This window comes from Amborella trichopoda, chromosome 6, assembly GCF_054954075.1.
Source record: "Amborella trichopoda isolate Santa Cruz 75 chromosome 6, AtrichopodaSantaCruz75HAP2 v2.0, whole genome shotgun sequence".
In the NCBI taxonomy this organism is placed as follows: Eukaryota; Viridiplantae; Streptophyta; class Magnoliopsida; order Amborellales; family Amborellaceae; genus Amborella; species Amborella trichopoda.
The window spans coordinates 15428509-15448158 of record NC_142341.1 but is presented as its reverse complement, the minus strand read 5'-3'; the positions used below and the strand labels follow the sequence as shown (position 1 = coordinate 15448158).

The following is a 19650-nucleotide window of genomic DNA, read 5'->3' as shown; positions in this document are numbered from 1 at the left end:
CTCCTTGCGGTTACCTGGAAGTCGCCCATGTAGTATACACTCGAGTAAGGTTTGAGGCCAGTCCTCCACTATCACATCTATGCACATCGTAGTTGGGCTACCCTTGCAAAACGGGTATGGTGGGAAAGCATCTTTGAGGTCCCATTCTACATATGGATCGAGCTCCTGATCAAGATCTAAAATTTGCCTTACCCTGATTGGGATTAGCACCGACTCCTTTAAGAATGAAGGACACACGGTGATTAAGATGGAGGGTGATGTGGTTAACCATAATCTCATCAAACATTGCAAGCAATGCTTTGCAGTGTTGAAGTAAGGAATAAACTCCAATTTCCTAACCTCATACATCCCTTTAAGTTGCCTTACTGGCAATTGTGAGTCTCCGTAGGCATCCAGGTTCTTTATTCTCATTTCGAAAGCCATTTTAAATCTGTGATTAGTGCCTCATATTCTGCCTCATTGTTTGACCAAATCTTCAGAAATTTGAATGCATAAGGCATAAAAGCTTCCCTGGAGTCACAAACAGGATGTCGACTCCGACACCCAAGCTTTGGGAAGCTCCATCACAGTACATTTTCCATTTGGAAAAAGACGATAGGCACATAACTTCCTCATCTAGAAGAGCCTCCCTGACCAGAGCATCTCAAATAGAGGATGAGCTACCAAGAAGTCCACAAGGGCTTGTCCCTTCACCGCCTTTTGGGGTACATATGTTTAGGGTAATGTCAATTTTGCAAGCCAACCAAAAAGCACTAGCCATGACATAAGGAACTTGACTGGATTAGCCTATGACATTAGTTGTGCTCTAAGAGGTAGTGTTGGAGTTTTTGTATCGCGAACATCAGAGCTAGGCACAATTTCTCAATAGGATAGTAATTGTGCTCTGCTTCATTCATTGTGTCATTCAAATGGTACGACGCCACTTCTTTTCCTTCCTCATTGTGTTGGACCAGCAGAGCCCCTAGATATTTTTCAAAGGGCATGAACATACAAAATAAGGGGTTTACATGGAATGGGCACCAACAATACCCATGGATTGAGGAGGTATGCCTTAATGTTGTCCAAGATCTTTTGGCAAGTTGTCCCATATAAAGGGCACATTCTTTGTCATAAGCCTTGACAACTCCCAGAGAGATTTGATATAAACCTCTAGATGTACGCTAGCCTTCCCTGCAAGGACTTGAGTTCCCGCAGGTTCTTCAGTGGTGGCATTTCTTGTATGCCTTTTATTTTCACCAAAACAATTCCATACCTCCATGCCTCATTACAAACCCGAGCAATTTCCCTGACCTCAAGCCAAAGGCTCACTTTAAGGGGGTTCATCATAGTTGGAGTCATAGCTTTTGAAATACACCCTCAAAATCTTGTAGGTGAGTGCTTCGCTCTTAGGATTTAATCACCATATCATCCATGTTACATCATGCAAGATTTCCTTGCTTATGGTAGTCATTGCCTGCTAATACGTGGCACCCGCATTCTTGAGCCCAAATGGCATCCCTTTATAGTAGAAAATACTTTTTATAGTCCAAAAGGCAATGAGAGCCCCATCTTCTAGAGCTATCCTAATTTGATTATACCCAAATAATCGTCCATGAAAGAGAAGGCATCACAGGTTAAGGTAAAATCAAATCATGACATCTGTTCTGGGTAGCGAAACTCATCCCCCAAACATGCCGCATTCAGATCCCTGATATCAAAGTAGACCTGAATTTTACCATTTTTCTTTTTATTCTAGCACCACATTTGCGATCCATTTTGGATATTTCACCTCTCGGATGAGCCCAGCCATGAGAAGCTCACCCACTTCTACTTCTATCTTGGGTGTTATTTTTGGTTGCAGTTTACAAGGGCGCATTTCGCATGGATTGCCTCTCGATCAACTGCCAACTTATGGTCAGCCACCCTAGGCCTAGCCCTAGCATTTCCTTATACATCCATACAAAGATGTCTTTGTTTTGTCGAAGGAATGCAACGTAACAGTCTTTCTCTTCTGGACTTAGAGACACGCTAAGAAACGTAGGCTTTTAGGTCACCCTAGTCTCCCAAATCTACTTCCATAAGTTCGTCCACGGTTGCTTGGCCACCTTCCAAATTGTTGTGAGGTGCCTCCTCTTTCATGACTGGAATTTCCTCATTATTGAGGTCATTCTGATCCCCATCGTGGAAAGTCATATTACAATCTAATCAGATCTGAGGATGACAGGCATTTTCATTTAGATAGCATTTGCTAAGAGCAAGGTCACCAGCCCATTCAGACCCAGCAGAGGCGCTTTTAGAGCCATCACCAACAACAGACCGACTTGAGGGGCTTGTTATGCTATCCGTCATTTCGACAAGACCGACGAGTCATGATTCTCCTCGGACACAGTACCAAGGATATTCTGATTCGCATTTACCGGAGCCTTATATTCATCTAGTTCGGCTAATGTAATAAGATTGGTCGCAGTTCTCCTTGGCCTCTGCTTCACTTCCAAGGGTTGTATCCCAATCCTTGGCGATGGCTATACTTACAGCCAACCTCCTCTACCGCCTGGAATGAAGCTATTAACCCTCTTCCTTCGCCCAAACCTTCGTTGGTAGAAGGCTCACAATCGATCTTGCGCAACATGTTGTGAGCCTAAGAGTTGTATCTATGCCACTGAGGTTAGATGTACCGTCTTTCTATGACAAAATCGTAACCTTGATTTTCCCCTTGCTTGATGCATTAGGCAAGACTTTGGGGACGTAGTCAAGCTTTGTGCCTTAGTGATGCTCGCCTCCTGATGAATCATTTTACTCGATGATTCATTAACTGGGCTTGGCGATCGAAGCTCACCTCTTCTGCATATACAGCAATTAAAGATTTAGTAGAATTTTCAATGCATTCCCTCAAAGGCGCATATCATGGCATCCTCGATATCCTCATTATCTGAATCTTTTCATACAGGGTCTATCACGTTGGCTTAAAGTATCGCCCATGTCCGAGTCCTCGGGCTTGGGTGCAATTACAGGCAGCTCCCATTTTGACAAACCGCCATCATCTATGAGGTAGTATACAGCCTCAGCATAATGGGATTTTGCCTTAACAAAGGCTTTCCTATCAACAAAGATAGTATATAGTCTTCCATTTTGACAGTTTTTGAAGCATTGATGAAGGGTGGATGGAACAATCCCATTACCATGCATCCATGGGCCCCTTGGGAGGACCGCATATGAAGTATCGATATCTATCATGTAGAAAGCAACATACATGGTAAAGTCTCCAATCCTTAGTTTCAGCTAGATTGTCCCTATAGCGGGCTAGCCCCATTGATTGAATCCTTGAACAAGTAGACTGGTGACCTTCAGATCAGTATTAGACAAGTTCAAGTCGTGTAACATACGTAGTGACAGTAAGTTCACTATTGAGCCTCCATCCAACATAACTAGACTAACACACGTACCATGAAGGATTCCGACCACAGATAGTGGCCGATAGGCTCTTTTGACTAACTGCAAATCCTGATTAGTAAAGGTTATGGAAAAGAAACTTCTTGTGCAGGCTGGGTCATAGTCCACAAGATCAACCTTATTTTCGTAGACTTGTGGGGAGCTCAAAGCTTGGATTAGTGCCTCCCTCAACTCTTTGACATCATGAGGGCAACGTATACGCGCTTTAAAGTTGGGATTTTGTGCAAATGCTATACTACATTCTACTTGTTGTCTTTAGGCAGTGGATCCTGATTATGGACCAACCCTTTAGGCAGTGGAGCTTGCTGATTTGATGCTTCCACTTGCTGCAAACTTTTTCGCCTTAGGGAGTCAAACTGGTAGAGTCTTCCTGCCCGATCACAGAGATATCTGATGTGCTCTCAAGGATGGCTCTAGTTTAGTTATCTTCACCATGAGGCATTTAGTACTTCGAGGGGTCCCACCTTGGCATTTAGTATCTTCACCGTGTGGCTCCAGTTTAGTTATATTCGTCGTTCCCGTTGTCTCGCATTCCAGGCCTAGGCAAGAAATTGTTGAGAGTGGGTAAGAGACACCTCTTGGCTGAGGGAGATTCGTCGCGTTGAAGCCGGTTCGGATGGTTGTTCCTCTTCTGGCTTGTTTGGACCACTCATATTTCCTTAAAAGGCTGAACATATGGCATCATGCTCTCTTTTGAACCCTGCTCTACAGAGGGCAGATTGATGCATACGCTTGTGCTCACCCTTTCCGACAAATGTAACCCATTCACCTTCATAGTTATCTTCAATGGGAAGTGTCAAAATTGGGAGCCCTAGAACGCTCCGAGAGAATCTCAAGGGCTTCACAATTTTGATCAGCCTTGTTTTCCCATTAGGTCCTATTCAGGGTCATCTTTTGGTTGAGGCCATAGTTACCGGAATCTCTTTGCGGACCCAGCGATTCTGGTTCGAAAACCCGATTCGGCGATGCTGTCAAGGAATCTTCATCGAAACCGTTTCTCAGAACCAAGGAATCTCGATTCCTTAATTTAGGAATCTCATTTCAATACATCTTTAGAATCTTGAACCCATTATCTATGGAAAGTCATTCCCAAGTATACTGAATCTTGACTCCGACAAAGATAGAATCTTGAGTCTACATCGAGTGATACATGATTCCACATGCAATGAATCTTGTTTCGTTAGGGTTTTGAATCTAGAATCTACAACATATAGTACATCGGTTCATATAAGTAGGGAAGAGTGATTCAATCAATATGGAATCTTGCTTCGGGAAGCTCATCGTAGTTGCCCGAAAGGGCAGAAGAAGGAACAAATTGTAGCTTCCCCTCCCCTTATTCTCTTCTTCTTTTTCTCTCTTTCTCTCTTTCTCTCTCTCACCCCCCACCTCCCACCCCCTGCCCCCAACCCCTCGGTCCCCAAAAAAGTTCCATCATCACGTACTGAAAGCTATATATGAAGTATTGTATCCTTTAGTTTTTTATTACACAATACATAAATTCTAGCGACTGTTCAAAGTCAAACTCTCTCTCTTTATCCATGTGTGTTGCTTCATATGTGTGCTTGATGTTCAGAGGTCAAACTTTATTTCTCCTCTAGTATTATGGTATAATGTGAGTGTGAGGAAAAAAAATTAACTAAAAAAGTAAAATATAACAGATGTAATAAAAAACAGAAAAACCAATTCAAAGTACATATTGTCCAGTGTCTATGATGGTTGTACACTTTCTATAGGAAATTGGAGTAGAATCTTCCTTCAAATGCTTCTGATGGTAGCAGGGCTTCAAATTGTTAGTTGTGCAACCCTAAACGGCCTTTACTTTAAAATATAATTGGTAAATACAACACATACATATAAAACCATGGCATAGAAAAAATCCTATTTTGTCTTTATAATAATGAAGTCGAAATAACAACTTAAAAATACATATCTTTTGTATATAATTTTCCTAGTAGATTATTTGACCCTAAGTTCAATAGTCAACACAATCACTTTAAAACTTGGGAACCCTTCCAATAAGAGACATCTGAGATAGTTCTAAAGTTGATAAGGCTCAAGATGTGTATGGGGCTTCCTACTCCACAAATTTGAAATCTTGATTCTTGGTGGGGGTCAAACGCATTCCATACTATTGTAATTCTCAATATCAAACTGGTATGGATCTCTAAACCATATATATCAAAAACTTGAATCCAAATATGTTGGAATCACGATTCTAAACTGCAATATATCTTTATTCCACATATATCAAAAACTCGATTCCATACATGTCAGAATCTTGATTCCACATATCAATGAATCTTGACTTCTTGAGTGTCAATTTCAGGTGGATGGGAATCTCAATTCCAAGAAGGCCAGAATCTCAATTCCAAGAAGGATCTCAATTCCAGATGTGGATGAATCTCAAATCTATTTTGGTCGAGACACGATTCCAAGAAATTAGGAATCTCATTCCCAACGATTCCCATTGTACGGACGTTGATCCCTAAAACAGGAATCTTCTAGGCGGCCGCATTCTGCGATTCCAATTCCCAAAATGATTTGAGTTCCCAAGCATTTCCAACAACTATGGTTGAGGCTTCCCATTTCAAGCTAGCTGGGTAGAGCCTTGGGAGTTCATTGCTCAAACCCTGGCTCAGTAAGAACTAGTGTCTTCTCTGGCACGGCCTCCACAATTATAACCTTTCCTTCTCAAATGAGGCACATAATCTCACCCCTAATTTCCTGACATGAAGCTTATGCATGGTTGATCATCCCATGATACCCACAAAACATTGGGTGGGATACATCAGGATTTCTAGATGTCTCTTAATCTCTGGGCGGTGCCCCCATCCAGCAGTGACGGCATAATCCCATAAGTGTAGGATCTGCTCTGCCTCCAAAGGGAAACCCATCTTCATGACTTTTGTTGCCGCCTACACCTCCAAAGGGCGATTCATGCCAAACCATTGAATTTCTTCTTCAAAGACAACTGGAAGCTCACCGCTCCAATCATCAGCCACTAATCCCTTCGAGGCTTCGAGTTCACGACAAAATGCCCCTCATCAATCAAGCACAATATTTTATTCCTTATAGCCCAGTATTCATGTGACATGTGGCCAAGCACCATCGAATTCGCAACAGGCCGATGTAGCCCCTGTCAACAGTCCCCTTCGGAGCATGTGGTTTCATAAGCCCCACTTCTACAACATACCAAAAGACCGCAACCACTTCCTCAGGACCAAAAGGAAAGTATTTTCGTAGCCCTTCCGATGGCATTCAGACCATCATGGAAGCGGCAGATTTTTCGATTGAGCTTCGTAACTCTTTCAATGCCTAAGGTAATTTGGCCTTCCTTAAGCATATTTCAATCATATCTCTAAGCGTTCAGCAATCCTCAATCACATGACCAAGCATCCTATGATAGATGCAATAGTTTGGGCCCTTGTCCTTCCCGACTTCTTCCGGTTTCTTTGAAGGCGAAAGCTCGATCATCTAGTTCGTTAGTAGGTCCTCTAAAATCACCAGGCCGGGCTCTCGCTTGTAGAAATATTCCTTGGAAAGCCGTTCTTTTAGGGATGGTTTATACCATTGTTGTAGGGTCGATTGCTAGAGACTCGAAGGAGGAATTTGCACCACTACGAGGTTGTCGCGCCACCCTCCTCTTCATTTTTGGTTATTTCCTTCCTTCAGTGGCCATCGTGCATTCCCTTGAACGATTTCACTTGTCTTTTTGTTGGGTCATTGTGGTCGTCATGGCAGTCTTTGATGGAGCAGGTTTCAAGTTTCCCTTTGATTATTCTTACCGACTATGACCGGTTTTGAGTCATTTGCTAGCATGACTCTCTCGATAATGATGTCTTATCATTTAAATTGATTGGAGTAATAGCTAGTAAGGGAATGGATGGCTTGTTTTTCCCCATGGGAGTTCTTTGAATAAAATTGAGGTTTTTCCATCTCATGATGAGCTGGAATACCAGCTCGTAAGGCTTTGGCTTGGTGTCCATAAGTTCATGCAAGAGAACATCCCTTTCAACACTAAAGATTCGTGCATAAAAGGCATCCTCAAGCTGCCTCCAAGAGCTACTCGACTTGGGATGGGAGACAAGAATACCAAGTAGAAGCTACTCCTAACAAGGTTTCTACGAATTGCCTAACCAAGATATACTCATGTTGGGCATTTGTGTCGGCCGGAAGATACAGGGACAACTGGGCAACATGTTGTCCTAGTGACCCAGTTCCACCGAATTTGGGGATCTTTAGTCTTTTATAAATGGGGGGAAGTGGAGTCTTGTCCATATATGCAGGATACGGCTTCCGATAGAGTTCTAATACCCTTACTCCTGGTAAATGCAAACTTCTGAGGCCTTCCAAGTAGGCCAAAGAATTTACCCGGTTTAGATTCGAAACCCAAATTTCTGACCCTATCCAAATCCAAGTATGGATCCAGATCTGGGTATGGATCAAATTTGGTTTCGACAGGTTAGATCTGGATCAAAAATTTGGATCCAAATAGTAATATGGATCATATATGAGTACAGGTGGATTCGAACTGAATCTGACCCAAGTCATTAGAATATTATATATTATTCTATTGTATACATATATGTATTTTTTTGTTTTGTACTATTTTTTTGGTTATGTATTGTTTTACAGATATAAAATAATTATTTTTGGTTATGTATTGTTTTATAGATATAAAATAATTTTTTTGGATCTGATTGGGTCGGGATCCGGATCCAGATCCCATGTATTTTGGATCTGGATAAAGATCCAAATATTTTGGATCCGATTGGTTCCGAATTCGGATCCGGATCCCATGTATACTTTCCGGATCCAAAACCAGATTCCAATGGATATGGACCCAATCCGACCCATTCTCAGCCCTACATCTTTCGGATTCACAATCGTGTCAAGTGGCATCATTTGTGCTAAGTGTATAGGTAAAAGGGTGCCATGCTATGATGCTGAAGTGAACCTTTGGAAATACAGAGGATTGTGGTTGTTTCATATCAGCTACCTCAGCATCCTTTTGGGTCAAGAGCTTTTAGAGATTGATTTCTTGTTTAGGGGTGGGTTTTGTCCCAACCACCATTACAATGGTTATCATTCATCCCCTGATTGCTTGCTTTTCAGAATAGCTTCCCCTTCCATATCTTACAAGAGGGGATTGACTAAGGCAGCTTGAGGGGAGCCCTCCCTCTTAGCTATTAGGTTGCACCCCATCCTCGTGTCATCCTCTGAAGGCTGGTCATCAATAGTAAATGTTGTTGCCTTCTCCTCTCCACAGGTTTGTTTTTGTTCTTGACATGCTTATTCTGTATCCTTTTGCACTTCCATTTACTACCAAGGGATCTTCATTTTCGAGCTAACACAGGTCTTGCCCTTACTCGCCCTTTTCTTCCAAGGCCACCTGTTCCGGCGCAACCGAGCTCACCCCTTTATGGGTGGCCCTTATCCCTTGGGAGCATCAACTTTCTTCACCTTACTCATGCTCGTAGACTGATATTGAATTTCTAGGTTTTCTTGGCTTTCCCATGAAGTGCCTTCGTTTGCTCAGCTAGCACCATGACCCCATGATTGTCTTTAGCAGGGTCCGGCTGTGCTGCCTTAGAAGATACTTAACCATCCTGAGACTTCTTTTTCTGTTGCTTCCAAGTAGTGACATTAATCATGTTAAAAGACACAGCCTGCCTAAGGCCAGGCTTATCAAAGGATGGAAGCAATTTTCTTTCAAGAAGTCATGGCTAGGGCCACTGCTACGGCTCCTTCGCCCCCTCAACTTTACCACTTTGGGTGAGTGTTCTATCTTTTTCAGCTTTTAGTTAATAAAGCCCAGAAGTACAAATGCTCTAGGTGCCCCTTGTCTCGAGCCTGCTCGAACCTCCCTAGGACGTAATTGTAAGGTCACAAACAGCGTGGTAACCCCTCTAACACTCCTGCAATTTTAACCAAGCACAGAGGCCTTAGGGGCTTGTTCGAGGGGCCTCCTGCCTCGAATGTTTTGTGCCATAGGCAGGTAGATGAGCAGTTGGTTGCTCTATCCAATTTTTGTGTTTCGAGGTGAAGATGGCTTTTAACTATAGCTCTTTGAGAAACCATGGGCAGGGTTACATATGTACTGAAATTAGTTTGCGATTCACCCCAAGGTCCTCTAGGGCATTTTGGAGTCTATCGTGCTCATAAATCAATTTGACGGCATGCCCCCTCTCCACTACTCTACAGCCCCTCTTAACCGTGGTGGTCTTGACAACGGTATCTAGAACCACTGAGTGCAAAGTTATTCCCCTAGCTATGGTCATACAAACCTCGGGAAAACTCTAAGGGACCCTTCATTTTTGAAGGTTTACAGTGTTGTCTCCGGATTTTTATAGCAATCAGCCCAAGGGCGACCACAGAACAACATGTGGATGCCCCATGCGCTTCTTACGTAAGACCGGGCATTTTTAAGTGCATGACAGCCCTGACATGAGCACGCGGGAATCTCGTCTCTCATAACCGGTTGCCAAATTCCTATTTGGGCTAGAGTTGCTTCGCATGTTGCCCCCTGTATGGGAGTAGTAACCAGGACAAGGAGCATCCTAAAAGGGATCCATCGACGGCGTCCATTATAGTAGGTAATTATTGTAGTGGACGGTTTACCCTTATGGTTAAAGACCACCTTAATTCTTTGTCCTGCATGGGTAGGATTGGGGACCTCTCACCCTCAGTGACCTTGTTTCTGACACGCACTATTAAGTGCAATGTTTGAAGCATCATGACCCAATGGGCTGACCTTCAGCTGAGGATAATGGATCCCGTGACCGGTAATCCAGGCTTCCAAGTTTGTGGATAGTACCTTAGCAGGCTTTGTACCCAGTGATGAAAATAGGGTTTCATCCTCATGGGTGCTGCATTGGTGCTGCCCAGGGTCGGAATCTGAGCGTATAGTCGAGAGATGCAACCTTAAAGATGACTATGGGTTCGGGGATAGTTGCCTTTCAGGTTGATTGCAGCCTTTGTGCCTGATAATTGTTTTCGAGAAGTGGGCTACATGCCCCTTGGGCCATTATTGTGAGCCCTTTGACAGTTCAGGCTTACAAGTCCTTTGGCCAGCCCTTCCCGGGCAGAAAGATTTCTCAAAGAGGTCGTTGTGGAGTGACCCAGAGTTCACTCCCTGTCCATAGGTTGTATCTCCATGCATCACGTTGACCCGTCCATGGTTGAATCGAAACCACAGCAGTTGGTTGAAGCCCACTCAACCAATAGGCGAAGTTGTAGCCAGATAAACCCAAGCCCGAGTTGACGAGTTCAGTGGAATAGACGTAGGACCAGCCATACGAGTAAAGAGCATGTGTTTCGTGGGCTTTTTGCCCCGACTTTGTGGCTTTGGAGAGGCCAGGTTATGTGGCTTTGTGCCTACAACCTCACGCACGCTTGACACCCTTCGTTGTGCTGAGAGTGGTGATTTGATGGGCTTTGTGCCCTGATCTTTAGATCTTAAGATATTTGCATTTTTGGCTTTGTACCTACAAACATATGACACAACCTGGGTACCGACCATGAAGAAGCTGCTAGTCATCATCGTGTCTCCTCCTACTGGGTCTGATGCTCTGGACTTTCAAAACTTACACTGATAGGATGAAGGGAGAACTCGTCCTTAGTGGAGTCACCAGAGACCAAATTCCCCCAAATTGCATCTATGCAAAATGTAAAATGAAATGAACTCCAAGCAACCAGAGAAAACAACAAAATGGGAAGACAATTTGGAATTTTCTTTATTAATATTAAATTCGAGTTCAGGAAGAGTTCCAGGTTCACACAAAAGACATCTGCTTCATTTACATCCTAGCTCAATTGGGCAAGCAAGGAATACCCTTGATCAGTCAGCCCAGGATACAAGAAGCGTACTTACAATAATGCAGCTCAACCTTTGTGGCCTCAACCTTGAGATATATGATGGATGAGTTTACACTACGGTTACTCCAAGAACAATGCTTTGTGCTACTTCCTGCCACAGATTTGCTTTGTGCTTCAACACGTTCAAAAGATATGAGAAAGTTTCTGAAGATCCAAGAGGCCTTTCTCCCATCCATCAGAGTGCTTTTATAGACTCCAGATAGAGTTTGTCAAGATCTGTTGAGTTTGTTGCGATCTTAAGCAGTTTATCTTCCATCTTGACAGTCGATAATCCCGGAAACAGATTTGATTATTAGGACTCTTAACCTTCAAATCCATATCTTTTGAAATTTGAATATAATCCTGCTTAATACAATCACCATTCATTTTCAGTGGCAAACCTCTCTTTGTATCACACATTCAGTTGTTTGTTGAGATTTCAACTTATTTGCTTTTGCTTGAGCTGATGCTCATTCTTTATTCGACCCAATCTCAAATAATAACAGTTTAGAAGAGATTAGGATGCTCATGCGACAACCACAATGGAAGCACCCTCACTCGGCCATTTCCCAAAAACATTTTTGATATTTACCCTTTTACTAATTTGTGCTAATCCCAACTTTCTCTACCAATCATTTTTTTCCACAAACTTTGTTTTAGGATAGAAATCATACCATTCTTAACCAACTGTACTGAAATTATCACCTTAATAAACATTTTTAACAATGCTTACATTTTCCGCCTTCTTATAACCATGGTGAAATTTCTCTTGGTGTCACAAACACACTCAAAAACTCATTACTATTGCAATGCAATAGGAACCCCTCAAAATTTATACTATTTAGTAAGCAAAGGTGAAGCAATGAGAATAATAACGGAAAAAGACTATGAAAGAATAATTACATCATCAAGCGCCTGAGACTTATGGTCGTGATCTTCCTCGAGCTCTTTCAGCTTTTTCTCGGTAGAGGGAATTGTTTCTTTTACAAGTTTTATATAATCCTCATGTACAGTCCGAAGCTTATCCAACTGCTGCAAGACTACATCTGCATCAGAGGAATGCACAGCTAGCTCCTTCACCCGCTCTGCAGAACTTGCACTTTTTGCTCTTTGCTGTAATATAAAACACAACATGTAAGACACACCAAACAAATGCCTAATAAACAGAAAAGAATGCAAGAAAATTGGGCATCATACAACAAGCCCATATGTATTCTTTGCTTGGGAGTAAGATTGGAACCGCAAACTAAGGGGTTGAGCAAAACAACTCCACCCCACAAGACTGTAAAAGCCCCCTTATATATAGGGCTGTAAACTCCATTCGAAGAAAACACCCACTAGGCTATAGGACCAAGTATAGCACTGGATTGCCAGAGTAGAGCCTTAGAATGAAGACACCTTACCTTTCTAACAAACTCATCCTCCTCTTCAGGAGAAAATGGACGTTCACAGCATGGGCAAACATGATTTGCACGTGCAACTCTTTCGAAAGGTTCAAACATCCTCCGCATACCATCAGCAATGTCATGCTGGCTGTATAACTCAAACAGTTAGTAGATACCATGCATTTTTCATTCTCAAGAGAAACCAATCTACATATATTTTTTTAAGTGCGAAGACGACAAAGACCTTTTGCGGACATCTCTTTTTTCCATAGCCTCTTGTAGTACTACAGGATAGGAATCAAGGTCACATGAAAGGTGAATTAAGGATTGGAGTCGAGAATCAAAAAATCGCTTCTTGGCTGCAATTTAACAAGGTTCTGTCATTACAACATTACATATAATAGGCCAAGCTGACAAGCTATGATGAAATTAATAAATAAGGAAAGACATAAGAAGTTCACAATATCAGATATAATAAAACCATACGTCCAAAACTATAAACTACCACATATGTATTTAACATTTTTGTACACCTTTCCCTGGTCCTCCACATCAATAGAAGCTGTATCTGTCTACTAATGAGCTTATATTCCAGGTTCTCACCAAGTTCAGGCATGTGTTTATATGAACACAGAACAAAACGAAAAAACAGGATAAGAACAAACTAGTCAACATTAACAAAGAGTGAAGCATGGACATCTGATCACTCCCACAAAATAAAGAGCTGGTAAAATCAAGGAAGCCCCTTGAACATTAAAGAAATGCCAGAAAAAAAAAAAAGAGCAAATACATATTAGTTCCAAAAGAACACTACTGGAAGTGTCACCAATATAGGGTTGAACAATAGTGTGCATAAACAAGTCCTTCACAGTAAGAGAACCACAACTATGAAAACAATTCCAAAATTTTTAAGCTCTAGGTAAATATAGGAAGCCAACTGATAAAATAAGAGCTAATGGTAGAAGATCATAAGCACGACGTCACATCAAAGACCCCAAAAGGAAAGCAACCGGATATGTCAAAGAATGTAATCAGCAAAATACACTACCTATGCATTTATATTGACTAATTCTATCATTGTTAAATACACACTCATTCGTTTCCAGATCCCCTTGTGAACTAATATCACAGAGCCAAACATAAGTGCCATACACATTGCATCTAATAAAGTCTTCCACGGCATATTTAGTTTTCTTTTTTTTAAGAAAAAGATAGCAGCTGGTATCATCAAAACACCTTATGGTAACACGTTTCTACACTTACGAGGATTGTACACATGACCCTTATCATTCCACAGGAAAGGAACTGTAATACCACAACAACCACGCCACATGTTAGAAGATAAAGCTAGACAATCCATTTAAAGCAAACTTACTAAGTCAAGAGCTACCAGCAGCAAACACACTAAGACCCAGTACAAACGCGGCTAGAGGAAGTTCTTTTCATCTTCTTCTTTTTCTATCGTTAACAGTTTATTATTCATTACGCAAAATGTAAAAGCATGAGTATATGGGCTTTACAAAATATGAATACAACAAAAAGGAATCAAAACTCTATATCACTTTATCCTGGTGCCAGTATTCATCATTCTAACCAGGCAACAAGCAGCTGATTTCGGCTAACTCCTTTTTCTAAAATGCCTACTACTAAATTGGCTTCCATCCATATATGACTAAAGTTACCATCACCCTAGAAGAAAAATCTGCAAAACCTACAAATATATTATGAAAACTCCAAGGGTAGTTATCACAATCTTGAGCCGAAGAGAAAACGTTTGGAATCCCCTTCCACAATGAGAGTGCCACACCTAGGATCAAAACTGCAAAAACCCATGAGACACAACAAAGATTCAAATGGGTCCAGAGAGAGTAGCGTATTCCCCTTGGTCATGCTAAAAACCCCTCCCACCCCAGCAGGGTCAAGGCTGCCCAGGGGGGCACCCATCAAAGTTGAATTAATAGCGTCCAATGGTGGTTCCAAAGAGATGGGTGAGTGGTTCTCTTCTGATAGCTCCACACTATTGCGGACCCATTCATGTAAACTATGCAAAAGACATCCCCAAAATTCTTTTGTAACGAGTGCCCATGAACAAAACAGAACCTTTACTCGATGCATGATTGTCAAGATTTGAGAGGTTCTGCCGGCTTCGCTTAGGAGTAGTAGATTTTACAGTCTTCTTTCTGGGTTCCCTGTGGGGTCAACTGCCCTAGTTGGTTTTGTATCTAGCCCCTCCTTGGGGGCATCGCTATTTTATCTTTACAGAGTTAACAGTTTCCAAAAAAAAAAAGATTGAGAGGCTCTGCTGTCAAGAGACCTTATGTTATGCTCTAGCCCTAATCCCCAGAGTACACTAAACATGCTTGGTCTCCAAAGGGTTAGTCCAAGAGTCTAAGTCTGGGAATGGTCGGCAAGAACCATTTGCAAATTAATTCATCAATAGTAGCTATAGTGACCCAAGAGAAGCCAAAGCATTGCATAAAGAACGACCATATAGCTTACCATAAAAATGAAGAAATAGATGTCTAAAAGTTTCCATTTCTCCCTTAGACATCATGCAATCTGTTTCGATAATGGGATTTGTCATTGTTAAAGATGATCAATCGTAAGAACCTTATCTAAGGTCACTAACCACGAAAAAGCTTGTACCTTCAGTGGAACCGTTATGATCCATATCTTCTTGCAATACTCAGTGTTACTCTGGTTCAGATGAGGTGTTCGTAAAAGCACTTTCACAGAATTGTCCCTTAGTGTGACGATACCATATGAGACTGTTTACTTGCCCTTTGTTGAGGGATGTTGTTTGGAGTTAGTTTCTTCATCTTTAAGATGCCATTTAAAGCAGGGACACCATACCATCTTCTCGCCCATTTGTCCAACTACTCTTGCAAAGGGGATCTCGTCATCAATCTTAATGCTCATTAACAGCAGGAATTAGTATTCTAGTGGCAATGTTCCTAGCCATAAATCTTTCCTAGTGACAGGGCTCATTAATGCAGTTATATGATGCAGGAACAACATTACAATTTTACGGAAGAGAATACACGGTTAGCCATACATAAATGCATAACACATTCTTCTTCAAAAATGCATAAACCTGCTTTATGAAATAATTCATGATTAATTTAAAACAACATTAGTGCAAGTGCAAGAAGCTGGAAATCACATAAATAATCAAATGGAGTCCCATCAGATATGTGGGATGGCTAATGAACAAAGGCTGTAAAACACCTGCATCACAGATGCATTTATTCAATACAAACTATCTGCGCCTTGCGGAAATAAATAAGCAATAACAATCATTCATGAGAAAACCTGCCTTCCATGTCTCTCTGGAGCTTGGACAAACTAGCATTTGTCTCCTGAATCTTCATCTCTACTAATTTTACCTCTTTTTCTGCTTCATTAGATTTCAAGCTTAAATCATCATATTCCTTTCTAAGAGACCTACAAAGAAAATACATCTCCATTTTACTAATCATACAAAATGCAGATAAGCAATAAGTGATTTCTTTCCTTATTTTATTTACGAGCCTCCTCGAAGATATGCACTTCAAAATATAACAGAAGAAACAACACAGATCATATAAAACTTAAAATCCATTCAGATGATGTTACTCTAATCCAAGAAAGAGAAATATGAGCAATCTATACAATATGAACACATCAACTTAGATGTTATACAGTTAAGTATCACGTATGAATTTTGCTTCTCATCTCTGATTTATATATGCAGATATTTAAACAAGCACAGTAATGTATATATGAGATGCACAAGAGAAAAGCATAAATATGTGACTCTAAAGAGAAAAGTTTAAAATGAGAATCATAGTTCATCTTAGTTCGTAGAAGATAGGCTTTAAATAGATGCCTCAAAAAAATGTCTTATGTGTCCAATTTAGCAAGAGAAATAAAATTCTGAACAAAATCAGTCCCAACATAGTGTATTTCAACCTACCCAATATAATATAATATACAACTTAAAAACATCAGAGTCTTTCCCTTACTTAAAGAAGACAAGAAGGGCAAACCAAGAACAATATAAAACTGCAAAAAAGTTAAATCCTGAAGTGAAACATTTGAAACCAAGTTAAAAGTGCAGGCATTAGTATCAAAGGACATAATCATGAAGCTAGACATCCAATTTCCATACAAAACTACATAATTGCATGTAATGACATCAAAAGTTGTTTACTGATAGAACAGTTAAACTAATTTCTACACCATCCTTTATGTTAGCAAAATAGAAGAACACAGAGTTCATGAACAACCCTAGTGCACTGCTGATTTCCCTTTTCAAGTCCTTGGCAGCAGGAAGCCTCCCTTTCAGTGCACTTCTTATTTTCTCCTTGCATTCCTCCATGCTGTACAATTCAGATAGTAAAATCAACTTGTAAATATGAGATTAGCCAAAGAAAATAAGGAAGCATACTACATCACAGGCATACTATGAGTAGCTGAAACAAGATAACCTACATTTTCGCATGTTTTCTCTTGTGTCCTTCTAGTTCTTCCTTCTTCAGATTCAGTTTCACTCTATCCTCTGCATCACTAGCCATCACATCTTTCTCACGATAAAGAGATTTTATTTTTTGATCAATGCTAAACATTTCAGTCTTTATGCGGTGTATGTTGGATTCAAAATTTCTTTGCGCAAGTTCGGAGGTTCGTCTCTGAACTTCTGATTCCTGGAATATGATTAGAGAAAATAATTGTAAATGGACACTAATAATTAAATTTATCAAAAGAATGGAATTCAGTAGAAGCACTCTTTACAATTACCAGAAGCTTCTCTTTTTCATCTATGCGAGCCATATCCACTTCAGAGAGTTGAAGTGTTCCCAGTTCCTCCTCTATAGTTTGTATGCGCTTTGAAATATCTTCCTGAATGAAATTACAAGCAACAAAGGATTGAGCTCAACATTCTGGAGCCAAATATAGAAGGTGGGTTCTAATAGATGTACTACTTGGTCACTCAATTTCTGACCTTCTTCTGAACTTTTGCTAGCTTCTGGCCTTCAATTTCACTACAGCGGGCAGTCGCAGTCTCAAAGCTTTTCCACAAAGCATTGAGTTTCAAATCATTGGACTCCTGTAGCCATGGTAAAGGTTAGTTCAAGACAGCTCTAGCAAGCAAATGTACAAGGCTCCAGGCATTCATTGATCAAAGGACAAACATAGATGCACATCAGTATCATACAGGTTCTATAAAAGGTGTAGGGCCAGAGCACATAGTACTTAAAGAGGATATAAGAGAGAAAGGACATCACAACTGCACCGGTGAAATGTTGAAAGTGATTTAGACAGGAAAGCCTGGAATGAACAAACCTTATGACCATATAATGCAACAAGAATAGGCCACATCAAGAAGCACCTAAAGATAAAGAAAATCAGAATTCGGCAACAGCAAATTGGACTAGTACCATGGTACATAGACTCCGATCAAGTCTTGAAAGGCCACTCAAGTCGAATCCCATGTAGAGGAAGACTTGATTCATTGATTGAGACATTTGATGGCATAAAAAATGACTAAACATCATGACAAGTGTCTGTATTTTAACAGGATAAAAACCAAACACTAAACGGTCTCCGGTACCATACACGGCCTAAAAATGGGGTAGGAGGGCACTCAGCCCCAATATACATTTCTAAGCTTAGGTTCAGAGTCCAAAGTCCAAATTTTGGAAAATCAAAACAAGTCAAAATTTCCATCCTTCAAAATTGATCATGGACCTTAATTTTGGATAAACTCTGTAAAGTTCTGGGTATTCATGACCTGCAATTCTTGTAGGATAGTAAAAGGTCAGACAAGACGATCACAAATGCCCAAGCAATATAGATCCCAAAACTCTAATTTCCTTCATTTGTTCACTATTTTTCCAGTGTATCAAACTTCCTTATACATGAATAATGGCCATTGCAATGTTATACAGGTAAAATAGAGTTACCATTGAGGTTTACAAAGAACAAGTAAACATCAATAGCAGTTACTAATTTATTTTTCTCCATTCCTCGTAGATTTTTTTCACATGACTTCAATTTTCTTTCTATGCAATATATATGAGTATTACATTTTTCCTTTTTCCCTTGTATGAGTATGGTAGAACAACAGCTTGTACTGCATTCTAAAACAACGTTTTTAGCATTCCTAGGAACCCTTGATCCTCATGCGATCAAGACTTCCTGTGACTAACATTAGTTCTATTTCAGGATTTGGTGATGTAGTACTGCTTTACGAGTTTGTATTTTGTGTGCGTGTGTGCATGCATATATATCCTACAGAGTACTAAAGAAAGCCACGTAATCATTGTATCATTCTATGATTTTGCAATGTACAACAGAACAACATACAATTGATATCTGCATCAAATAATTGCTTAATCAAAGCAGATGCTATAGATATCAAGGAGCTTTCATGGTTTCTCTCTATTGCCTCGCTTGGCTCCCTATGCATGCAAACTCCGGTTTTGAATCATCACCTGATTATGCTAAACCCTTGTTATGCCAAAACTCAGTTAATGGGACAGGGCTGTTTGGATTCTGGATGGTGCCCAGGTCATGCAATTACCTGTTTGGGTGATCTGTTTGTATAATATGGAGTTGCAGATGTAATCAATTTTCTATTTTCATGTTAAAGAAAAGAAATTACTACAATTTTTCACAGGAAGATATAGAAAAACCATTAACAAAAACCAACCTAACAACACCAAAAAAAAAATTTATCACCAAAACCCATTACAACGACCATTAATCAACTCCAAAATCCTTACTAAAAAATCCATCAAAGAAAAGACAAATACCAATGCGAGAGAAAATTACAGTCCCAAATATCTCTTCACTGAGATAGCTTTTTCCCCAAAAATATTTAAGTACATAAAAGACAAGAAAGCGTCAAGCTATACTTAATGGCAGAACCCAAAACTCTATTTACACAAAAAAAATGGTAAAACAAAAGGTGAAATAACATAGAGACAGCCAATTA

The 19650-nt window shown here is 40.5% G+C and overlaps 1 protein-coding gene across 14 annotated transcripts in view; it reads right to left on the bottom strand.

Annotated features, from left to right (window-relative positions):
* The window catches only part of RAD50 (DNA repair-recombination protein (RAD50)), a 75358-nt gene that overhangs the window by 23402 nt on the left and 32306 nt on the right, over positions 1 to 19650 (bottom strand). For 13 of the 14 annotated variants that reach the window (XM_088870206.1, XM_088870204.1, XM_088870207.1 and 10 more), the window contains exons 9-16: positions 17656 to 17760; positions 17451 to 17552; positions 17145 to 17356; positions 16940 to 17032; positions 15988 to 16115; positions 12916 to 13030; positions 12690 to 12819; positions 12190 to 12399 (exon numbers count right to left, since the gene is read on the bottom strand). In XM_088870206.1, the coding sequence (XP_088726332.1) occupies positions 12190 to 12399; positions 12690 to 12819; positions 12916 to 13030; positions 15988 to 16115; positions 16940 to 17032; positions 17145 to 17356; positions 17451 to 17552; positions 17656 to 17760 (1095 nt within the window). Of the gene's footprint in view, positions 1 to 12189; positions 12400 to 12689; positions 12820 to 12915; positions 13031 to 15317; positions 16116 to 16939; positions 17033 to 17144; positions 17357 to 17450; positions 17553 to 17655; positions 17761 to 19650 lie in introns of all 14 variants that reach the window. The other variant, XM_088870210.1, reaches the window with a different exon arrangement.